Source organism: Pholis gunnellus, assembly GCF_910591455.1.
Source record: "Pholis gunnellus genome assembly, chromosome: 12".
In the NCBI taxonomy this organism is placed as follows: domain Eukaryota; kingdom Metazoa; phylum Chordata; class Actinopteri; order Perciformes; family Pholidae; genus Pholis; species Pholis gunnellus.
The window spans coordinates 20,935,487-20,957,282 of NC_136539.1; the positions used below are offsets into that span (position 1 = coordinate 20,935,487).

The 21,796-nt window shown below is 44.7% G+C and overlaps 1 protein-coding gene across 1 annotated transcript in view; it reads right to left on the reverse strand.

The window, feature by feature from the left end:
• Positions 1-252: 252 nt before the first annotated feature.
• plcl1 (phospholipase C like 1) overlaps positions 253-21,796 on the reverse strand; it is a 66,228-nt gene continuing 44,684 nt past the window's right edge. Inside the window, exons 4-12 of the mRNA XM_079170087.1 lie at positions 21,425-21,721; positions 20,114-20,505; positions 18,687-19,815; positions 18,384-18,560; positions 11,126-11,488; positions 7,639-7,842; positions 5,966-6,041; positions 5,142-5,251; positions 253-3,966 (exon numbers count right to left, since the gene is read on the reverse strand). Coding sequence (XP_079026213.1) covers positions 3,763-3,966; positions 5,142-5,251; positions 5,966-6,041; positions 7,639-7,842; positions 11,126-11,488; positions 18,384-18,560; positions 18,687-19,815; positions 20,114-20,505; positions 21,425-21,721 — 2,952 coding nt within the window. The 3' untranslated portion in view covers positions 253-3,762. The remainder of the gene's footprint in view (positions 3,967-5,141; positions 5,252-5,965; positions 6,042-7,638; positions 7,843-11,125; positions 11,489-18,383; positions 18,561-18,686; positions 19,816-20,113; positions 20,506-21,424; positions 21,722-21,796) is intronic.

Genomic DNA, 21,796 nt, shown 5'->3' on the forward strand with positions numbered 1-21,796 from the left:
AAAGCCAATGCTGCGGTTTGTTTTACAGGAGCTGATGCATCATTGATGCACAGCGGTCCACCTTGCAGGTAAGCAGATCTCAGAGAGAGGTCCCTGTGAAAATTGTGGTTTACCTCCACTTAAAACGTGCCTCTCAGGGGGGGCAGCGGAGATCCTTTAAAATGGCCCCTGAAGCCGCCGTCTGCTTCGGTGCATTTAACAGGAGACATTGGCAAACAGTTTGGCAATGACTGTGTGTGTATGTGAGAGAACCTGTTTGTACCATCAGGCCAGGAATTAGGGCACCGTGGTATCGTGACAGACACACGCACACCAGCATAGGCGCATATCCCGAGGCCTCCAAGTGAGTCAGAACGTTATAAATAGACCAAAACAACAGGTGCTGTCACTCCGTCTATTGCTCACAGCCAATTATGCAGCTCTGCAGGTGTGCCCAGCCAACCACACATGCATCCAAAAAGTGAATGCAACATCAGCCTCCTCCTCCTCTTCTTCTTCTTCTATCCTTCAACCTTTGCTGTCTCTTCACTACATGTCGTCTACTTTTAGAAGCTTCTCTCGTGTCTCTAGGTCGACCTCCTCCTGTGGCTATGACTCAGTACGTCAGCACTGTCTCTCCACACCTGCAGCCTCTGGTGGAGCAGCAGCAACAGCAGCATGGAGGAGAGTGGAGGTATGAAAGAGGTTAATAGTATGGGGTTGTTTTTTTTTAAAGGAAAGGAATGTGTAGATAAATGAAAGGCAGCCGACACAGTGCACAAAAATACGGGAGGCCATTCAGAGCACACAGTAGTCCTGCACAAGCACTTAAAGAAGGGTAGGTGAGCCTCAGTGTCGCGCCCATGTTTCTCATTACATCCTGTCTACTGCGAAATGCCACCAGCCGGGGTCGGTCGGTCGGCTGGTGAGCTGTTACGATGTTTAGCTGTGATCCTCGTCTCCCGTCGGTCCGCCTTCCTGCCTCCCTCCAAAGGGCAGAATAAAACATTCACCGTGTCTTCTATTCAAAAGTTCACTCGCGCCTGCTTTGTTCAAACTGTCTGCAGGATTAGGTGGAAAATTAATTTGTTCGAATCCACTAGATTGTGAGTACTTTTTCATAACATAGTTTTAAACACACCTACTATTTTTTAATACAATCAACATTTAAATTATTGGGAACCAAGAAAAAAAAAAAAAAGGCTTTTTTAAAGCTGTATTAAGATCCTTCAACTTATTATAAAGCCTGAAAATCACCAACATTGGAGATCAATTTTGTTCCCTAGAGAATAGATTATAATCTGTTAAACTTGGTCCTGTGTGTGTGTATGCAGACGCAGCATCACAAGATACAAGAATATGAGTACAAAAGCTGAGTTAAAAGAACAGGTGTTTTCCTGCGTCAATTAAGAAACACGCAGTTACACTCAAAAGGCCAAGAGGAACGCCGTCACTTGCAGGTAAGCACAACTATGAGCCATAATCAGTAGCACCTGCTGGACACCATTTTTGTTTTGTTTTCATACACATTTATAAGCATCACTGAGCTATAAAGTTAGTTCTATTGTCTTCAATCCTTCAGTCAGTAAGCATGGAGTTACACCGCCTCGTTGACTTTCTTGTGACCTACAATTAGAATTATTGCTACATCGATAGAGTGTACTTCACCAACGCTGCAGGAATCTGTTCTACACACACATACACACACACACACACACACACACACACACACACGTACAGACTCTGAGTGTCCATTACCTCCCATGTCGGTATAGCGAGGAGGTTATGCGATCCACACATGTACACATGTAGTACTACAGTATCAACACGCAACCACAACTTCTCCAATTACCGCGTCTCGCCTCCACTACGCCTGCTCTCCTCGTGTTTCAGCCGTCCCCTCTCCTGACCGAGCGCGACGGGTTTCAAAGGCCATCGGGTGAAGATAACAAGAGCCCGTGTGTGCGTTCTGCTGCTGGTTATTTCACACAATACATGAAGATAGCGGTTGGATTAATTTGTTTGTGTGCTGCAGAGTTTATTAAATGAGAATGGACCTCTGATGGGTGTTTTGCATGTATCAACTGATCTCGGGGCCCTTGTGGTTTACATTTGTACCTTAGTTTGTCTAGCTTCTGTTGGGCCTCACTGTTGAGCTTTCTGTTGTTTTATTGCCTTGCTTTGTCCGTCAAAGCACTTTGTAAACTCTGTTTTTAAAAGGTGCTATATAAATAAAGTTATTATTATTATTATTAATATTATTATTAACGCAGCAAATGTTTAGATGAGTTTCCACCTCTCCAAACTCCCAAACCTCATTAATAACCATTGATACTTTAGATAAGCTCGGTTTTTCAGCTGCCATTCATTGAGTCTCTTTTTGTCCGATAGCTTTGGAGGAATTTGACGTCACCGGAACAGCTGCCATGTTCTTTTAAAAAGTTTGAAATCAGAAGAGTTCAGCTGATCAAACACAGGAAAAGGTTCAATCACGGGCGGATGATGAGGCAATGGGCCCCCTTCCACTTCTCCTACATGGAGACACAGACTTTCTAGTTGTTCGGTCTCTTTTTGTTGTTGTTTTGTCTCTTTGTAGTCGTTACGCATTTCTCTGTGGATTTCTGTCTCTTTCTGGTTGTTAAGCCTACTTTCAAAGACACAGAGTCTCTTGGTCATCTATTTGTTTTGTTGTCTTTAGGGTCATTTTATACCTCATTATGGGTTTTTTGCCCCCTTTCATAGCAGTTGTGAGTCTCTTTGTGCGTCTTTGCATCTGTTTGTACTTGTTCCGGTCTCTTTGTCGTTGTTTTGTGCCTCTTTGCGGTCGTTTTGAGTCTCTACCTGGTTGGCACATGTCTCTTTGAGTTACATTTTCTAGGTGAAGGTCAGGGTGGCCCCTGACACTTTGGGCCCCTGTGCTCGTACCCGGTAGCCCAGTTCAGTAATCCACACATGATACTGAGACCTACTTTATGTGACGTCATCCTAATTTGAATAAAAGCTTTGTGTTGTTGTTGTACATCTAGATACTGCACATGTTCAATTGCAGTTACATATAAAAACCAAACATAGAGTACCAGAACACTTTTTAAAAAAGTAGTATTAACCTACACTAAAAATCCAGGCTACTAGAATTAGTTATATTCCAGATGGGGTTTTTTTGTGGGTCTGTCAATGTCTTATAGCACCTTCCACTAATTGCAACACTGTCAACATGTAAACACACACACACACACACACACACACACACACACACACAGGTAGTCTTGTTGCCTTCCCAGGGGACCAGCTGAAACGCTGAGGTGGAGAATAGCTCTACGTCTCCTCCATTCTGCATTCTACCTCTGAACAGGACCATAAACATCAGCTCCAAACTGCCCCGTTGTCACAAATTATTCCTGGTGTCTATTATTTCCTCTCTAATGAGGAAGAACCTGCAGAGTAACAACGTGGAATCGCACATTTTCTCACAGAAAAATAAGGAGGAGTCGTTAAAAAGTTCAATCTTTTTCCACGGTGGAGTTACGACATTCATGAACAGCCTCTCTGCAGGCCGGACCTTCAGTGACAAATTGACTCCCCGTAAGGCTTTAACAGATATACTGCTCTGGTCTGGTCTAGTCTAGACACATACTTCACTGTCTAAAGGGATACGCTGCCAGGGAGAAAGTCTCCTGTGGTGCTTTTTATACCCACACCTTTTCTCCCCTCCTCTCCTTTCTCGCTCTCATATCTCCTCATCTCTCTTATCCCCCAGCATGCACTCTGTCCACTCCCTTTTCTTCAGATGCGTCCGTTGCCGTGTGTGCTGCTTCGGCGGCCAGACAGAGGGTGGGAGGTGTAGTGCAGCTCGGCGGTGGAGAAGGTGGAGGACGAGGAGTTGGAGGAAGAGGAGGAGGTGAGTCCACAGGCTTCACAGGCCAGAGCCAGCTGCCTCAGTGCATCCAGGGAATCCATCTTAGCTCCCCGTAGCAGATCGCTCTGACCCTGCAACACACAGGAAGACGCGAGTTCAACTCACGTATGCAAGAAAAGCAGAATGTGGAAGCATTTGTTTTACAGGCTGTTGTTGACTGGGATTGTTTCCTGGGACGCGATTGACAGGAGAAATATTTAGCATTTGATTTGAGGCTGCATTTATTGAAGAGAAGCATTTCTAACCACCTGCAAAATTTGCATTATCTAATGCAGTGTATTACAGTATTTTTAGCTACTGTTAATTTCTAATACTCGTCCCAAGAAGGGCCTTTAAAATAAACGATAAAAACAAATGTTCAAGGCTGAATTGTGTTCCTAAAAAAAGCCGGTTTCATTCGTCTTTTTTTTTAATACCAGAGCCACAGCTCTGTCTTGAGTTAAATGCAGTTAATGGGGGACAATTCTACAGTTCTGATTCATTGCATAAAGCACTTCAGCTAAAGCTAACATGATGATACGGTGGCCGGTCAAGTGGTGAGTAAAGTGAGTATTTAACTGCAATGACGATGCCCAAAGGCAATAAGAGCGAAGTGCTTAATTTAGCAAGAAAATGACTAATAACCATTTGACCAATGATAGCCTGATGATTGCTTTAGCTGAACCATGGAGTGATTTTGATCCTCTTTATTACATTGCACTTTTAAAATGATTTTTAAAATGATTTAAAAAATCAGCTTCTCCTTCCCAGGCGAGTCTCAGACGTGTCACACTTCAGGCTGTAATCATTCAGCGTTTCACAGCTGTACCTTTGAAAATAATGCGCTGTAATCTGCAAATATCCCACAAAATCAATTTGAATGAATTCCACGTAATCATGAACCAGGAAGTATGAAGACCCCAAAAGCAGGAGGGAAGTAATGTAACTTCCTCACTTAAGTAATGCCCCTTCCAACGTTTTTTTTAACCCTAACCACAATCTTTTCATAAACTTAACCAAGAAGTTTGTTCCCCTAAACCTCACTGAGTTGTTTCCTGCGCAGACGGAAGTTTATTTTGAAAGACGTAACGAGCGGAAATTGACACGTGTTGCTGAACTTTCGTAGGAAAACGCACAAAGAACTATGGGTGTCTTTTTCGTACGACATAAGGACCGTTGTATGCACACTTGGAAGCAAAAGGTTAAAACAAGACAATTATTGAGTTAATCCTACAGATTCAGAGGGTTGTGATGTCATGATGAGTACCTTGAGCACAGTGATGTTCCAGGTGAAACTCTCCACTGCTTTGCTCTGCTTGCGTCCCTTCAGTCCCTCCTTCTCCCCGAGCCGAGAGAGATCCTCGTGGAAGTCCATTCCTGCAAAAACACAAAGACAAACAGTAGCTTAGCATCAGTGTACGGGGGGGGGGGGACACGACGACTGTCAACTGTCTGTGTAAATGGTGAACGGTAATGTTGGAGCTATTGTGCTAGAATTATCTTTGTGACTAACACAGAATGTCGAGCGTCAGCAGCACGTCTTGATGGATTGGTTGTCAAATACAGATTTACATATTAACACAAAAGCAGAGTGCCATTCCTCGTGACATTTACATCGACAGTTAAAGGTCAGGAGTTATCTAAGACAGTGAGAAGGTCTAATAATACACAGGTTTGACTGTGTCAATCTTTTCACTGTGAATGCCGCTATACAGCTGCATCACACCTGAATATCAATGCGAGGTTTACTTATTTATAAACAACATACTTCTGTTTTGAAAATGCACAAAAAACGAGAGACGCCTTCGGTTTGTTGCTAATTAGAAATCCATACTGACAAAAACCTCTGAGGGTGTCAAAATCGCCAGAGAGTCCCGTATCTCTTGTTTACAGTCAGACTCGGATTCTCCGAGGAGTCGTCCTCGTTAATTTCAGCTGTTTGATGTTTTCACGTTTGCTCATTTTGGGGGATTTTTTTAGGATTTGGGCATCTCGTATACAGTAGTCATTTTATTCATGAGAGCTCATCGAAATCGCTCTCTCCCCGTTCGTTATCGACGAATGTCTTCGTCATCCGACGCTCACTGTTACCTTCTCTCTGCACCTGGGCGACCCGCTCCTGAACGGCATCGGCGTTCTCAATCAGCTGTTTCTGGGCGGCAATCATCTGCACAGACGGGAAGAAAGTCTAACTTAATATAAATAAAGCAATGGGACTGGGCCATGCTGTGAACATACTGTGAACAACCAACTTTGCAGTAAATCTGATTCTGTGCAAAAGTACTGATTTGGATGCTGATCTGGAAAGCAACACAAAGCATTACGTTTATTTTATGTAAAGAATCTGTGCAAAGAAATGGAAGACATGGGGGGGAGAAAAGAAGAGAAGACTGGCTACAGGGCAGCTGAGGAGACAGAGATGAGAGAGAGAGAGGAGGGCGAGTGTGTGCGATGACTAAGCCGTTTTTGTGTGTGCGCCCAGAAAGGCTTGAAGGGGTGTGATGTTCGACTGGAGATCACACAAACTGTGGCTTCAAGACACTGACCTGCTGGGCCCAGATTCGCTGGGTTCACACTCAAACATCATTAGCTCCGCTGACGTGCATAAACACGACGCGATAGTTTGGAATGAAGCGCTCTCTGTGCGCGCTGAAGTGTGTGTAGGTGTAATAGCCGAGCACCGACACAGGTGGGAGAGACTCGTCCTGATCTGATGCAAGAGGACATGGAGTAGGAGGAGATACAGCTGGCAGCGTGTGTGTGTGTGTGTGTGTGTGGCTGAGGAGGAGTGTGGGTGACTGTTTCACGCATGTCGCCTCAGTGTCTTTCTGCATATTTATTGCCTCAGGAGGTTGTGCACACTCAGTTATACCATCTTGGGTATCACAAAAACACAATTTTAAAAAACTTTCTGATGGAATTAATTTGACCCAAAGTTGAGAAACAGAACTAAACTAAACCAAAACAGTCAACTTGTGAGTAAACTAAGCAAATAAATGTACATACTGTGTTGATAAGCCAGTTGTGTTTCATTTTTTTAAGTGCGCAGAGGGCACAGAGTGGCCTGCCGTTGGGTGATGAAGCCGTTTTAACACTGTTCAATCATAAGGCTAGTTTTTTAGACATGGCGATGTCGTCCAGACTGGAATATATTAAGAACTAAATGGACAGAATCCAATGGAAAAATCCCATTGATTTGTTGTCGAGAGAACCAGTGAGATGCTAGCTTAAAAAAAAAGTGTCATCCCTGCAGCACTCCGTTACATATGAATGGATCACGTGGGTTGTATACAAATTATAGTGCATTACTGTTTTTCATAGGTGTGGCTACAAACAGTAGCTTCTTCACAGCGACGCTAGCATGGCTATAACCTTTCATCATTGTTCTAACCCGTCAGCATAACCCCATCCTGTCTCAGCCCCAAGCCAGTTTGGTCACAAATACATAGTTTAGTATTCAGATGCAGTTTAAACATGCAGTTTTTCTAAAACAGCCGGCCACAGCGTGCATTTGCAGATGCTGATCACTAAATATTTGGTGCACTATTTATGGTGTATGTGGGATTAACTCAAAATAAACAATGTGTGTTTATGGCAATGAAGGAACACGTCTGACTTCAGTCCCTCACAAATCTAAGAGCTTCAGAAGCATGTTAGAAAATACTGGTTCCCCCCTTTAATTATTTGACGTGTGGGTGAAGCCTACTGGGTGAGGAAGCAGAGGCTGCAGAGGGTTTTACCCTCCAGCCCTTCGTCTCACTCACCGCGTCGTAGGCAGCGAGCAGTTTGCGCGTCGGCTCAGCGAGGTTGACCAGCGGCTCCAGACACGGGTAGCCCTCCTTCAGCACCATGGTGGCCCCCATGGTGCCCTCGGGGCTCTGCAGCCTCGTGGTCAGGCTCTGGATGCACTGCTTCAGTTTGGCCACCGTGGGGAGCCCACACTGCTCTTTGAAGCTGGCCGTGGCGCTCTGGAAAAACGAGGAGGAGAGGGGAAATAGCATTAGATCTGATGTACAGTTCCTGCTGTTAAAATAAGCTGGGTGACACACACACACACACACACACACACACACACACACACACACAACATCATATCCACTGTCATCTGCTGTCTCTCTTGTGAATTAAATCAATATGGCAGTCATCGCCTCTTTTAATCCAGTGAAATCAGCCTCGTCTTAAGCGCATTTGGCAAAAAGAGAAGACAATATGTGGAACAGAAAAAAATCATTTCAGCATTCAGAGTGTTTTTCAACTGTTGCAGGTGTGTCAGGATGCAAAAAAAAACTAATGTGTCACGTGTCAATCTGATTAAATTACGTTTTGGGTCATAATGAAGGTGAAAGATCTATTTCTGTACATATACAACCACTAGAATGCAATTTGCCACCTGGCAGAGCCCCAACCGGACTAGCGATTATCACGCCACACCTGTGTGGAAGTGTGACTGTGTGTGTGTGTGTGTGTGTGTGTGTGTGTGTGTGTGTGTGTGTGTGTGTGTGTGTGTGTGTGTGTGTGTGTGTGTGTGTGACACAGCAATAGAAGCATGATGAATAATAACTGACTCTGGCAGATGAGCCCACAGCTGGACTCATGGCAGAGAGACGGGGACAGAGAGGAGAGAGTTCAAGTGAAAGAGAAGCAGATTAAAAGCAGTTTGTGAATGTGTGTGTGTGTGTGTGTGTGTGTGCGTGTGTGTGCGTGCGTGTGTGTGGGTCTGCGAGGGAGGATGTCTGACACATTGATTGGGCGGGATTGTTTCAGCTTTGGGTGATACATGAGACGATGAAGGATGTATCTCCCAATAGAGGTCGCTTTACCGTTTGTACTGAGGAGGCTACTCAACCGTTGCACGAAATGTTGCAAGTGAACGAGCGAGGAGGAGGAGGAGGAGGAGGAGGAGGAGGAGGAGGAGGAGGAGGAGGAGGAGGAAGAGGAGGAGGAGGAGTGTTTTATGGCGATATCAGTATCATGGAATACCTTAACTTTTCAGATGACTGAATTCGCCAAAACCAGAGATTCCTTTTCCGTTATCTAATCCATAAATCTACACTATATGGGCCAAAACGACCAAACATAACACCTGTTGTGAATGTTAATAAGTTTCGTTTTACAAAACCACGATTGTTAAAGAAATAACTCGACATTTAAGCAGTTGTGGATGAAGTGTTTAGTTCCTTTTCTCAAGTAAAAGTATTCACAGTGCAGTAAAACGCTCCCTGTCAGTGTTTTACTAATATATCAGATGTTTCTGGATTGGTGTGTTGATTTTAAACTCCTTTGTTGGTTGGTTTAATCTACAGCAGAGCATCCTGTTCTATAAGATCATCATGTTTGTAGCGTCTCTGTCCTGTGAGAACCACGTATCTCTAAAAAGAAACAACAGTTTTCTTGGTTCCATTCTTTATGCTAAGCTAAGCTAACCAGGTCCTGACACTTCTTTTCTTAACTCACAGATATCTTCAAACAATCTGCTGCTTTAATTAACTGCCTCCACTCTTGGCTGCAGGGGTTTTCTGCTCCCCTTCAGCCACAAGAGCATTAGTGAGTTCGGCTGCTGATGTTGGGCGATACGGTCGGCCTTCCAGATCACCATCCTGGGAAACCATTTCTTTATGGAGCTGGTTTTGGGGGGTTGTCATGTTAAAACAGGAAAGGGCAGGAGTGTCCACATACTTTGGGCTATAAAGTGCACATTTATATCATAATATATATCTCTAAAAACAGATATTTACGGAGAAAGAGGATTCTATTCACATCGCCCACACTCATATCGTTGCATTCAGCGATAAGCTGGTGGGTGCTGTGCGACCAGGTTCTATTTGTGCTGATATTTATAGAAGCTTTATCCTCCTCCACTCTTCTTACTTTGTCACTGGCTCTCCTCCTTCTCCTTCACCCAACAGAGAAGTCTTAGTCTGATTTCAGCGCCGTCATGTAAGTTGGCATTTTCCTAATAACCTTTATAACCTGGCTGGAATTCGCCTTTTAAGTCAATTTAACATAAAAGTACCAGAGAAAGTATTTGTTCACCAAAACAAAACAAAACCATGTATACGCCTATAGAAGTTGAGATTTCTGCCTGTAACTGAATACGAGGTGAATAGAATGTGAATAATCCAAAATCCTTGCTGAACAGTTTCTATAATTTGTTCCAAACAATATTCCAAAAGAAAATTGTTCAGAAAGTCGTCTGTGGATGATCCAGTCTAGCCAGTAGAGTTTGTGCAAACAGCTGATATTACAGACTTTAAGTGCATCACCAGCTCAGACAGAAACTCTGTTGTGTCTGTTATTTCCCTCCAGTTTTCATACGTTGTTGTTGGTTTTTTTTTGCTTCAATTGAAACATTTGGAACTTGGCTGACGTGTCAGTATGTGCCGCCCCGGACACGTTCACGTCTTATCATATCTTTCTACTGATGCTTGTTGATAGCTGAAGTTGCCCAACGTCCTCCTGGATCAATATTCGTATGCGTTTACAATGTGTACACACAGCATCTTCTGCACGTCTGTCTGTCCTGGGAGAGGGAACCTCTTCTCTGTTGCTCTTCATGAGGTTCTTTTCTTTTCTTTTTGCTCAATGCTGTGTTTTTTGGGGAGTTGTGCCTTTTCTGGATTGATGGTCTAAGGACGGAGGGTGTCCGGATTGTAAAAGCCCCGGTGATTTGTGATAATGGCCAAAATAAATAAAAACGTGACATTGTATGCGGTTGCAGCACCTCTAAAATGAGCGTTATGTCTGAACTCAAGAGCGTTGCATCTGCAGGAACTAAACCGAAACGTTGGAAATATGACCCGGAAATGTAAAATACTCTGCTGTGAATATTTAAATTATTCTTAACGGCAGCGATGCAAATTTGCAACCGTCGCAAAACTTTTTGATTAAAAGTCTTGAAGAGATTCAACTACAACTACAACGATCCTATTGACCCAGAGCAGCTTCTGTCAGTCCGTCTGAGGTGAACTGTTGTACAGCCAAAGCTACTGTGAGCTATTTTATCGAGTTTCCTTTTTTGGTAAAATGCCCTTTGGTAATCAGTTAAGGTGTATATGTCCAGAGCTTTTATTGTGAAAGGTAAGAAAGGAAGGCGTGGATCTGGTCTGCCGCCTGAAGGTTGAAAGGAGCCAGGGTGTAAAGTGTAACATTTATGATTTGGTTAAACTAACCTAAAGTAAAGTCTATTAAGTCTCCATTTCTGACTCTTGCAGTCAAACTATGTATTTCATCACCTGACTAATTGGCTCTCACCTGAGCGTCCTCCCGCAGGTCCGTGGCCTCTTTGAGGGGGGCACCGGCCGGTTTGAAAGTCTCGTCCACCACCTTGATGCCGGTGTGCCTCAGCGTGACGTACTCCCGGCCTCGCCTCCCCACCCTCCTCACCGACAGACCTCGCCGCTGGGCCTTCCCGCCTCCCGGCCGGTTGGTTATCGCCACGTGGACAAACAGGCTGGTGTGGGGTAAGGGGTCTCCCGCCATGCCCAGCAGGGGCACATTGCGGTAGCCGGGCTGAAGGCACTCGAAGGCCATGCTGTACTGGCCGATGAAGTCGTCTCCGATGTAGTCGTCGTCTAACACCACGAAGCGCAGCAAGGCCAGCTCCGGCATGTTCACCTGCAGACGAGAAGAGAACGATAGAGTCGAGTCCGGTCCTGCACCAGAACAGAAAGAGAACCACGGGCACGTTTTGACCCGGTTACTGATTCTTGTTTTTACCGTCTTGTCTTGTTTTAACACATATTTTCTGAAAATGTATTTCATTTAATTATATTCCAATTTGCGTGTAGCTTAAAGGCCCTACAAATTAAATTTCAGTAAAATGAGAAATAAATTAACATTGACCCGTAGGGGCAAATAAAACAATTATAATGATATGAAATGGATCAAATTGACATTTTGTCCATCAATCTATTCTACACTCAATAATCCTTAATGCAAATTTATTAAAAATCAAAAACTGAAATATCTCATTTACTTAATTAAGTATATAGGCCCCTAACCCATACTTATAATTACAGCTTTGAGTCTTCTGAAGTATCTTAGAGTTTTGCACACCTGGATGTGGGAAGTTTATCCCGTTCCTCTTGGCAGCTGTGACGCGGTGGATTTAGCTGCGAGGCTTTTTACCACATCACATGATCTTCATCGGCTGATGGAATTTGCCCAGTTGTTATGGAATGCTACAATTAGCATTCAGCTACAATTTCACCACAGTTTAATCTTATAAGCTGATGAAGATCATATGATATATGATCGAAAGCCCGAGAACCACTGAGATTATATTATCCAATATATTTATATATATATAGACATACTTAACACATAAACATTGACAGAGTCTTCCCAAATACTAATTCCTTGGATCATCAAACTTGTTATTTACATCTCAAGAGTGTTACAGTAAATTGCCAGAAGGAACAAACTCATCCGTTTGATTACTGAGGCATTTAAAAGTTGAATGTTTTGTCACCTGAGGAGAGACAGTGTCTGAACGCATCTGTACATTATTCATGCTCTTGATTTAGAATCATCAAGTCGGCTCTTATTAGGAGGAAAAGATGCACTCCATTAAATGGTTACAACAGCAAAAAGGTGATCAATTAGTCACAGTATTCAGCTGAGGAGTTCAAACACCATTTTGTGTTATTAAGCGTCACTCATAAAGCTGTTGAGGCGAAGCATTAATGTTAATTACACGCTACAGTGAGCGGCGCGTCCTGGTGCTGCTGCAGAGGGGAAAATGCTGGTTGAAATATTGCACTTAAAAATCACACCTCCAGAGGACTTTAATGGCTAATAAGGCTATAAACACTCATACATGTGAGCACAGACTCTCTCTCTCACACACACACACACACACACACACACACACACACACACACACACACACACACACACACACACACACACACACACACACACACACACACACACACACACACACACACACACACACACACACACCATGCGCACAGTAAGTGGGAGGACAAATGATGCAGTGTGTCTCTGCATATTCATTCTGTGCAGATGAACTGAGAGTAAACACATTTCATAATAAAACATTATCAGCTAATGGCTGTTTTTCTCAAAGTCTGGTACACTCACACAAACACACAAACACACACACACACACACACGCGCACACACACAGGATGGATATCGGTGTTGTGTCTATAGCAAAAAGCAGTACGAATCTATCATTTCCCACAGAGAATGAGAATAAACTTGCCCCGAGCCTTTGTGTATGTGTGTGTGTGTGTGTGTGTGTGTGTGTGTGTGTGTGTGTGTGTGTGTGTGCGCGTGTGTGCATCCACAACAATAAAACCATATGAAGTCTTCAGGCTCGGAAGGAAACAAACTCAAGGAGCACAGTTCAGACATTGATTTCCTCACGAATATTGAGATTATAGTTTGCATGTGTCTGAATTTGTGTGTCACATCTGCTAAAAACTAAAAGCCTGTTGTTACAAATGTTCTGGATCAGAGCAGTGAAGACACTCCTTTGTTTCACTCGGAGGAAAAAGAGCACTTTACGGAGAGCCAAAAACAAAAACAGCAGGGCTGTTATTCAAGAATTATATTCAGTGAAGTGAATAGAATAGCTGTGTCCAAATTCAGGGTCCACTGTCTTCCAAGGACATGTCCCAAAAAGATGGACGACTGAGTCATCTCCCAACAGGAGACTTTGTAGACTCAGAAAAGCTGAAACTACGACGTTTTATAGGTGCAGTGGAAAGACGTATATTGTGTTGACAATACTTCTTAAGGTCTTATACTGATGAGGAAATAACATCATACAGACACAGATGCATGCAGGGCTGTGTTCATAATAATGTTTTTCAAATATGTGAGTGTGTGTGAAGGGGAAGCTGGTGGTGATGGATGAGGGACCGCAGAACATGTCACACTGACTGAACGAGGACTGGGCTGCCCCCTTAGGCCTGGACTGCACTATCATAAAGTATATATCCCTGTGTGAGTGTGTGTGTGTGTGTGTGTGTGTGTTAATGTGTCTCTACTCCCATAAGCTGTGAGAGAGGGCAGAGTGGTGGGAGAAAAGCTGAAGTTCCATGCATGGGCAAGCAAGACAGACAGCTCTAGCAGACTGTGTGTGTGTGTGTGTGTGTGTGTGTGTGTGTGTGTGTGTGTGTGTGTGTGTGTGTGTGTGTGTGTGTGTGTGTGTGTGTGTGTGTGTGTGTGTGTGTGTGTGTGTGTGCGCGCATGCCGAATGATGACTTCAATCCAATTCTAAATTTTTCTGCAACAAGCCCCTTGGCTGAGCAGCAAAGCTCTGTGACAGTTAATTCAATCAGTTTCGAACCAAACGCTCCTCTGAAAAGACGAAATGAGGCTCAGCACAATGAATCCACACTCTCACGTTGTCCTGACATCTGGAGTTGTTACGTTACAGTCAGGTCAGCTTTCAGTGTCACGGACGACAATGCGCTCGCAGCTCCATACACGCACAAAAACAAACCATGACTGTGGGTCATTTCTAATTAGACTTCTTCAAAAGGCATTCAATTGTGAAAAGAAATGTCTTTTCAAACATATTTACAAAATAGTTTTTGTAATCAAATTATATACAAATACCAGAATAAAGTGATAAAGAAAAATATGTGTCTGACGCCATTAAGATGAGAGTGAATGTCTGAACTTGTCTCGAGTACCTTTTTCCAAAAACCTCAGCTGACCATAAAAGGAGACGATTGATTTTTATAAAGAAAATGAGTTTGTAAACAGGCAGCAGTTGAGCACAGCGACAGTTCAAAATGTTACGGTGTTGTAATTTAAGTGCACCGCATTTAAAAGAGTACTCTGCCAATTTAGCATTGAAACATTACCAGACTTATTTTGTTGGCTTATTTTACTCAGTTGAACTACTTAAAGTGCCCAGATTTGATTTGTTTATCTTTGTACTTGCTCTCCTGTGATTATTGTATTATGTTGTTCATCTATTGGAAACTAAAATTATGGACACATATTTTTCTTTTCTTTCCTTGTCAAAATATTGTGCCTACATTACCCACAATGCAACCCGACTGCCGACAGTTTGGTCCAGATGGCAAACCTCAGATTCTGAAAAGTGAAGCCAATGCTGAAGTGCTTTAAAGGTGCATTCTTTCTAATGGCCAGCAGGGGGCGACTCCTCTGGTTGTATAGAGGTCTATGAGAAAATAACACTACTTCTCACTTGATTTGTTACCTCAGTAAACATTGTAAACATGAGTTCATGGTCTCAAATACATTTTTTTCACATATGCAGTGGTACTTCCCAACACCTGTAAACAAACTTTGATGTGTAAAATTGGACGCGTTCCCCTTTAATGTACTGTATTTAGGAGGTATGACTCCCAAGAATTAGTTCATCCATTATAATCCAATTTTCAGAACACTGATGCGCATCATCACATTTTTAATACACTGGCACGCCCATATTACACACACTCAATCTGTGCTTTATGAGTGCAGACAGCTGAGACAGTGGTTTTAATGGGGCCTTAGGAAGATGACTCCTGTCAGTGTTTGTGTGTGTGTGTGTTCAGGGAGTGATGTGCTGCTGATGTGGCTGCGTCAAAGGCCTGGAGGACGAATGATGAAAACATATGAGAGCGTGCTTCAACGGGCGGATACACACACTTAACTGAACAGCATGACCTCGACTGTGACTCCCCGCTGCCCTCCAGTTCCCCCACTGGGCCGTTGGTTGCAATCCACAAGGCCAACGAGAGGGGCGGAGCTAAAGACTTTAGCCTTTCTATTTATCCACATCACTACATGTTTAGTTAGGCACTTCTAACTACCACTCTTACTCAGCTTTATGGTCTATTTGACCCTAAATGGACCATAATTTACTAAATGAACATCATGCTGTGTTGAAGAAGACTTGAAACTAGAGATTGAGACCATAAACTCATGTTTACAATGTTTACTGAGGGAATAAATCAAGAGAGAAGTAGAGTCATTTTCTCATAGACTTCTATACAACCAGACTTATTTTTGCATCCAGAGGAGTCGCCCCCTGCTGGTCATCAGAGAGAATGCAAATTTTGAGACACTTCCGCATTGGCTTCACTTTTAACCGGAAGTTGCCACAGGTCTGGTTCTGATACTTTCACAGTATTTATATATCACCTAGACCGGCTTTATAATCAAAGAAGCAGGCTGTTCTCATCCAGCATTCGCAGCTATACCTACGAAAAATAGTACGCCGTGATTCATCGATCAACAATCCTTCAGTCAGGAGACCTCTGTCGGTTCCCCGTGTGAAACGAGAAGTAAACGTTGATATATTTGTCACATAACTTGCCAAACCGCGATTTTTTCCTAAACCTAACAAAGTAGGTTTGTTCCCTAAACCTAACTGAGTATCTCACGATCTTTTCCTAAACCTCACCGAGTACTTTTGTTTATTTTGAAAAGACTGTATGTAAGTAACAAGCTGAATTTGACACATCTTGCTGGTAACTTTAATGTAAAATGTCATATGAACCGCTGCATCAGGACACGTTGAAAAAAAAAAAAGACATCTCACTCATGTCACCACAATATGGGACGTTTAAGTTCCTTCAAACAAAAGCCACCACGTACTCAATAAATAGACAGAAACGGAGACAGGCAGCCCTGCTTAAGCAGTAAAAAAAAATAATGAAATAAAAATATGGAGCTGCAGATGGCTGGAAGATTCAGACAATATGGTCTGCTCTGCAGTGAAGTTCAGTTGTTTTTTTTATGTCAAAGCAGCCTCAGTACAAGTAACCACAGCATGTAAAATACAACTCCAGTAATATGAAAACAAGCTCACGACAGTTTAAAACAGATCTTTTGACAGCAGCCGTGTGGGAAATTGGACCGTGGAACTGCTCATATTGTAACACAGCTGACCGAAAATCTGCCAGAAATCCAACCGATGGCAATTAATCAGGCGTCGTGACCACAAACGGATTGTAAAATCAGTCGAGGGTCGAGACTATTTGGGGCAAAAATCAGGCTTAATCCGTTTAACTCCTTCGTCCTCCTGCTCCTCACCCCTTTCTCATCGCTAATAATACTCAAGTGTGCAACAAGGTAACAGGCATCGGCATGACAGCGGTGCGGTTTAGGGTGTGAGGGTGACGTCACATGTGATCAGATCCAATGTAATCACAGTCAAACGTCGTTTTGAATTACGGGTGTTACACAACTCGTTTGCGGCCTCTGTGATGGTGCATTAGGTCAGGACGCTGAACACACACACACACACACACACACACACACACACACACACATATCGCCATATCAGTTGTGACAGCTTGTCATTATGGCTCAGTCACACTGATACAGGACTCTGTCACTGAGCGGTAAAAAAAAAGCCAAATCAGCAACAGAGCAGCCATCAAATCACATCTCCTGTAATGAATTCACTGCAGACATAAGTGTATTCATGGGAGCACCTAATTTAAATTTCGCTGGTCGGGGACCCTCCGCCCCTTCAATTAAGCACTCTGGGCTCTATTTCGGTGCAGGTGCAAAGCCGAAAGAAGAGCACACATAGACCTCTCCAAAAATCACATAAGCCTCTTTTATGTTGTTGACGTTTTCCTCTTTCCTATAAATCTTTAATCTAGTACACTTTTAAATGCACATTAAAATAAAATGTTATGCAATAAAAGCAGCAGAAGTCTGTGCCGGGTTAGATTAACGGATGATTCTTAACTGTAACGTCATCCACAAACTAGTGTTTCTTGTTCAGTGACATTATCACTGAACTGAGACCGCAGCGAGCATCCTGGGACATTTCATTTTTTCTTTAATAAAAAACACAAAATAAACAATTTTCTCTAGCAAATTAAAAATCATATTTTTGCTCCTGTAAACAGGATTATTACGAGAGGCTGTCATGCTGTTATGTAAATGGCTTAAACAGGCTATTGCTTTTCTCAGTATTTGCTGTATGGACATTATTGTGTGTGCATGTTAACCCAAATATAACTAACTTAAAAAGGGGAAATATGAAAAACTCACTTTTTTAATGTATGTTCATACATTTGGGTATTTGGAGTTGCAACCAACCCACAAACTGTGGCTGCCTAGATCATAAAACATGCGATTCAACAAGCCAATCAGATCTGGCTCCACTTCCTATGTCACACTCATAGAATATACCGATCCCCATCTGATTATCTCCACCCACAGTTAAGAACTGCCTTTGCAAAGCTGCACCATATTTTTCTCTCGTAGTTTTCTGTCTCGCTAAAAGAGACAGGCGCTAAAAACAAAGTGCTTCACACAGAGGGTGAATACAGGTATATTAAGGCAGACATTATGAGTAAATAATGTGTTTTCTGAACATTAAAGCATGTGAACATGTTACTCATGTTACTCACTGCATCTTTCTTGTGAGCAAAGTAGGATTTCAGTGTCTCACAAAACATGTTCTGCCCATTTAAGTTGAGTTGGAAGGCTGTATTTTCATATTTACGGTTAAGTAGTGTATAATAACATCGAGCCTCTAGCCATCTAGCCTCACCTGAAACTCGAAGGTCTCGTCAAACAGCGGGTCATCCTGGTTCTGGGCGGCGGTGCGTGTCCGCTGTTCGGCACAGTCTGCTGGTACGCCGTGCAGCTCCAGGACCACGTACGGGTCAATGACCTCTCCCTTGGCCCCTGATCCCTGAGGCTTGGGCAGGTTGTGTGCACTGATCACCTGCACAGTAGAACACAAAACAACAAACAAAACAAACAAAGAACATTTGAGGGAAACTCGAACTGAAATGTGGAGAAAAAGGGACTGAATGTTACAGAAACAGGGACGTTAACATAATGTCTTCACCTTAATCCGTAGGGTTTGAGCTGGCACTCCTGGCACACAGCCCTGCGTATGAGCGCTGAAATAGGACACCTCGTCCCTCATCACAGCCGGTCGGAGGACATAACCGCACCCTCCGTTCTGTGAGAAGCGACCCCTGTGAAGGTCCAGCATGGCGCCGGGGGTCTGCTGGTTCAAGGCCACGAGCTGGACGCCTCCTTTCCAGTACCCCTGTGGATTGGGGTTACTGGAGTCCAGACGCACCGAACTGGGTCGTACCCGTGTTAGGGTGCGCTTAGTGAACATAACAAGGTCCTCCGGGCTCTCCGTGGTCAGGCGCCCGGCCTCTCCTTCGCCCAGGGAGCACAGCGTCCAATAAGGCAGCTCAGAAAGCAGCGGCGTGGTGGGGGAGGAGGGACTGCTGGGCGGCGACTGCTGCTGGGCCTGTTTGTGACTGGCTCTCTGGGCGTAGAAGCTGCGGCTGCCCGTGCGAGCGATCGCCACCAGGTCCGACAGCTCCTTGTGGAGGCGCAGCTTCCTGGGTTGTGAGGGCGGAGGCACCACCAAGACCACGCCCAGATCTTCCTCACCAGGGATGGTCATTCGCCTCCCCGCCAGGGGCCCCCCTCCTCCGATCTCCTCATCCTCCTCCGACACCTCCCCATCGGAGCCGTCCTGCTCCGGAAGGAGCTTCTTCCCCACGATCAGGATGCGTCCCTTCAGCTGCTCGGGGGAGGGCAGGGTCGTGGCTCGCCCCCCCAGGCCGATGGGGAGGGCCTCCGGCTTGTAAAGAAGGGAGCCGAACACTTTCTTTAAGTGCTGTGCCATGGTGCGCTGCTGGCCGGGGGAACAACGCTGGCACAAGTACAACAAGAGTGGGTACTGAGAGGTCAAGAAGGCGTACTTGTTGACCACCTCCAGAGCGGAGCGGATGGTGACGGGCGTGTGATGGTGGTGGTGGTGATGGTGGTGGTGATGATGGTGGCGGGGGATATCTGGCCCATAGTCCACCCCGAGGAGAGGCTCCCCCTCCGGGCCGTCGGTCACTCCGAGCTCCACGCATCGACAGCCGGACTGCAGGGCCTTGATCAGCCCTCCGAGGTCTGCCCTGCCGTGGACCTGGTCATCCAGCAGGTAGGAGCGGTACGAGGTGCTGAGGAAGAAGATCAACTTCTAAATCTGCTTCTAAACCATGATTTATATTATATTATTTAGTGACTTCTGAGAATATCAGAGAAGAAGACAAATGAAAGTTTTGACATTGTCCAAATGTTGCTAGGCGGTGTGGTAGTTAACAATCTCTAAAAAGACATAAAACTACTTAATAATAACGCAATACCGGCACAATAGATCCATTTTATTGTTTGTTTTGGTGGCATGCCGAGCACAGTGAGTAAACAGAAGCAGTGAGTGAATTAATTCAGAGACAGTGCCCTGACTGGTAAACAGACCTGATGTAGTAGTGGGACAGCGGCATGTTCATGTCCTGACAAACCCCCAGGTGCTCCGGGTCGAGCAGCTGGCACTCCGGAGACTGCAGGTAGCGGGCGAATCCGTCCAGACCCAGCAGCCCCCTCTCCTTACCCTGGGCCGAGGGCTCGCAGCGCCGCAGGAGCTCCCAGCAGCCCTCCGTGGTCGCCAGAGACAGACCCTGCTCCGACTCCAAGAAGAGCCGGAGGTCCTGAGGGTCCAGACACTCCCGGTCCTTCGACAGCTGCACCAACAGGAAGTAGACGTCCGGGCGGGTGCAGAGCTCGCAGAAGGCCTCGTGGAACTCCTCGCGTGTCACGTGGGAGGTGAGCTTCTCTTTGCTGCGCTGGATCTCCTTAAAACGCAGACGCACCTGTGGAGGGAGAAGAAGAGAGTTTATTGAGCGAGAGATGAGGTGAGGTAATTTAGTTAGCCAACGTTCCGCCTCATTCGTTCACCGAAGCTTAATTAAACTTTAGTTATCTTGTTTCCGTCTGCCTCCTCTTCTTCTCTCTGTCGGTTCATCTTGTTCTGTGCTCAGCCCATGCTGGCAATAATCTTCCTCCCTCTGATCCTCATCATCGTCATCTCGGGAAAAATGTTCTTGCAGGATGTCAGCCGTCGTGTCACCTGTCTGAGCCAACGCAGACGTCCATCCTCTCTCTGTGTTTCCAGGTTTACTCTTCTCTTCTCTTTGTTCCAGCAGCAGGTGATACGTGGAGGAGGAACGGGGGGGAGAGGTAACCGGCCTCTGGCTAACTCAACATGGCTTCAGCATATTTCTAATTCATTTCCAATAAATGTACATCCTAGTTTAAACACTGGATGTCGACTACATTTAGTGACATTAAATGGCTTTACCTCCGTTTGTTGAACCTTAATGTCAAACTTACAGATTTACATCTTACATTCTAATCTTTTTAGGTCAAGAACAGAAACCAATATATTTAGCAATTTCTGCCTATTTTACTTCTAGATTTACACACATATGCACTGCCCGAGAGTTTAAAAGTATTTAATTTTAATTACATTTAGGAGCAGATACAGAAATACTTTTGGTAACATGTGGGCACACCAATAAACGACTAATGTCAAACGTTACGTAGTAATTATGAAATGAAATAAATTGGCACAAAGGGTTTTCTGGTCTAGAAACACAGATTTTCTTGCAGCGTAACTGGTTGAAAACTACACATTCTTTGTGCAACTGGTGGTGCACTTGCTCAACCACCGGTCTTATGAAGCATATGCATGAAGGCGTTAGGATAATAAATGATGCTGTACTTATTCACCTTTGCTTCCTTGATGCCGGGGCAGAGTTTACAGATGGTGGCGACGGCCACGTTCTCCGACACGATGCCGTAGCCGTCTTCGTCCACCTGGGCGAACTCCGCCGCCAGCCACTCATACCTCATCTTCCCTCCCGGGCTGCCGTCCACTCCCACGCCCCCTCCTTCGCCCAGCCCCCCTACTCCTCCGCCGCCGCCTCCCCCGGCACCCCCGATGACCGACGGGTGGGCCAACAGGTAGCGGAGGCCCGTCACCCAGATGTTGGCCACATCTGCCGACAACGCAACCAAGTCCAGAGACTGTAAAGGAGGGACAGATGAGGAGATTAGTGGGTGGGATGGATGGGTTATTCGGCGTGGGTCTTTGAGGAGGAA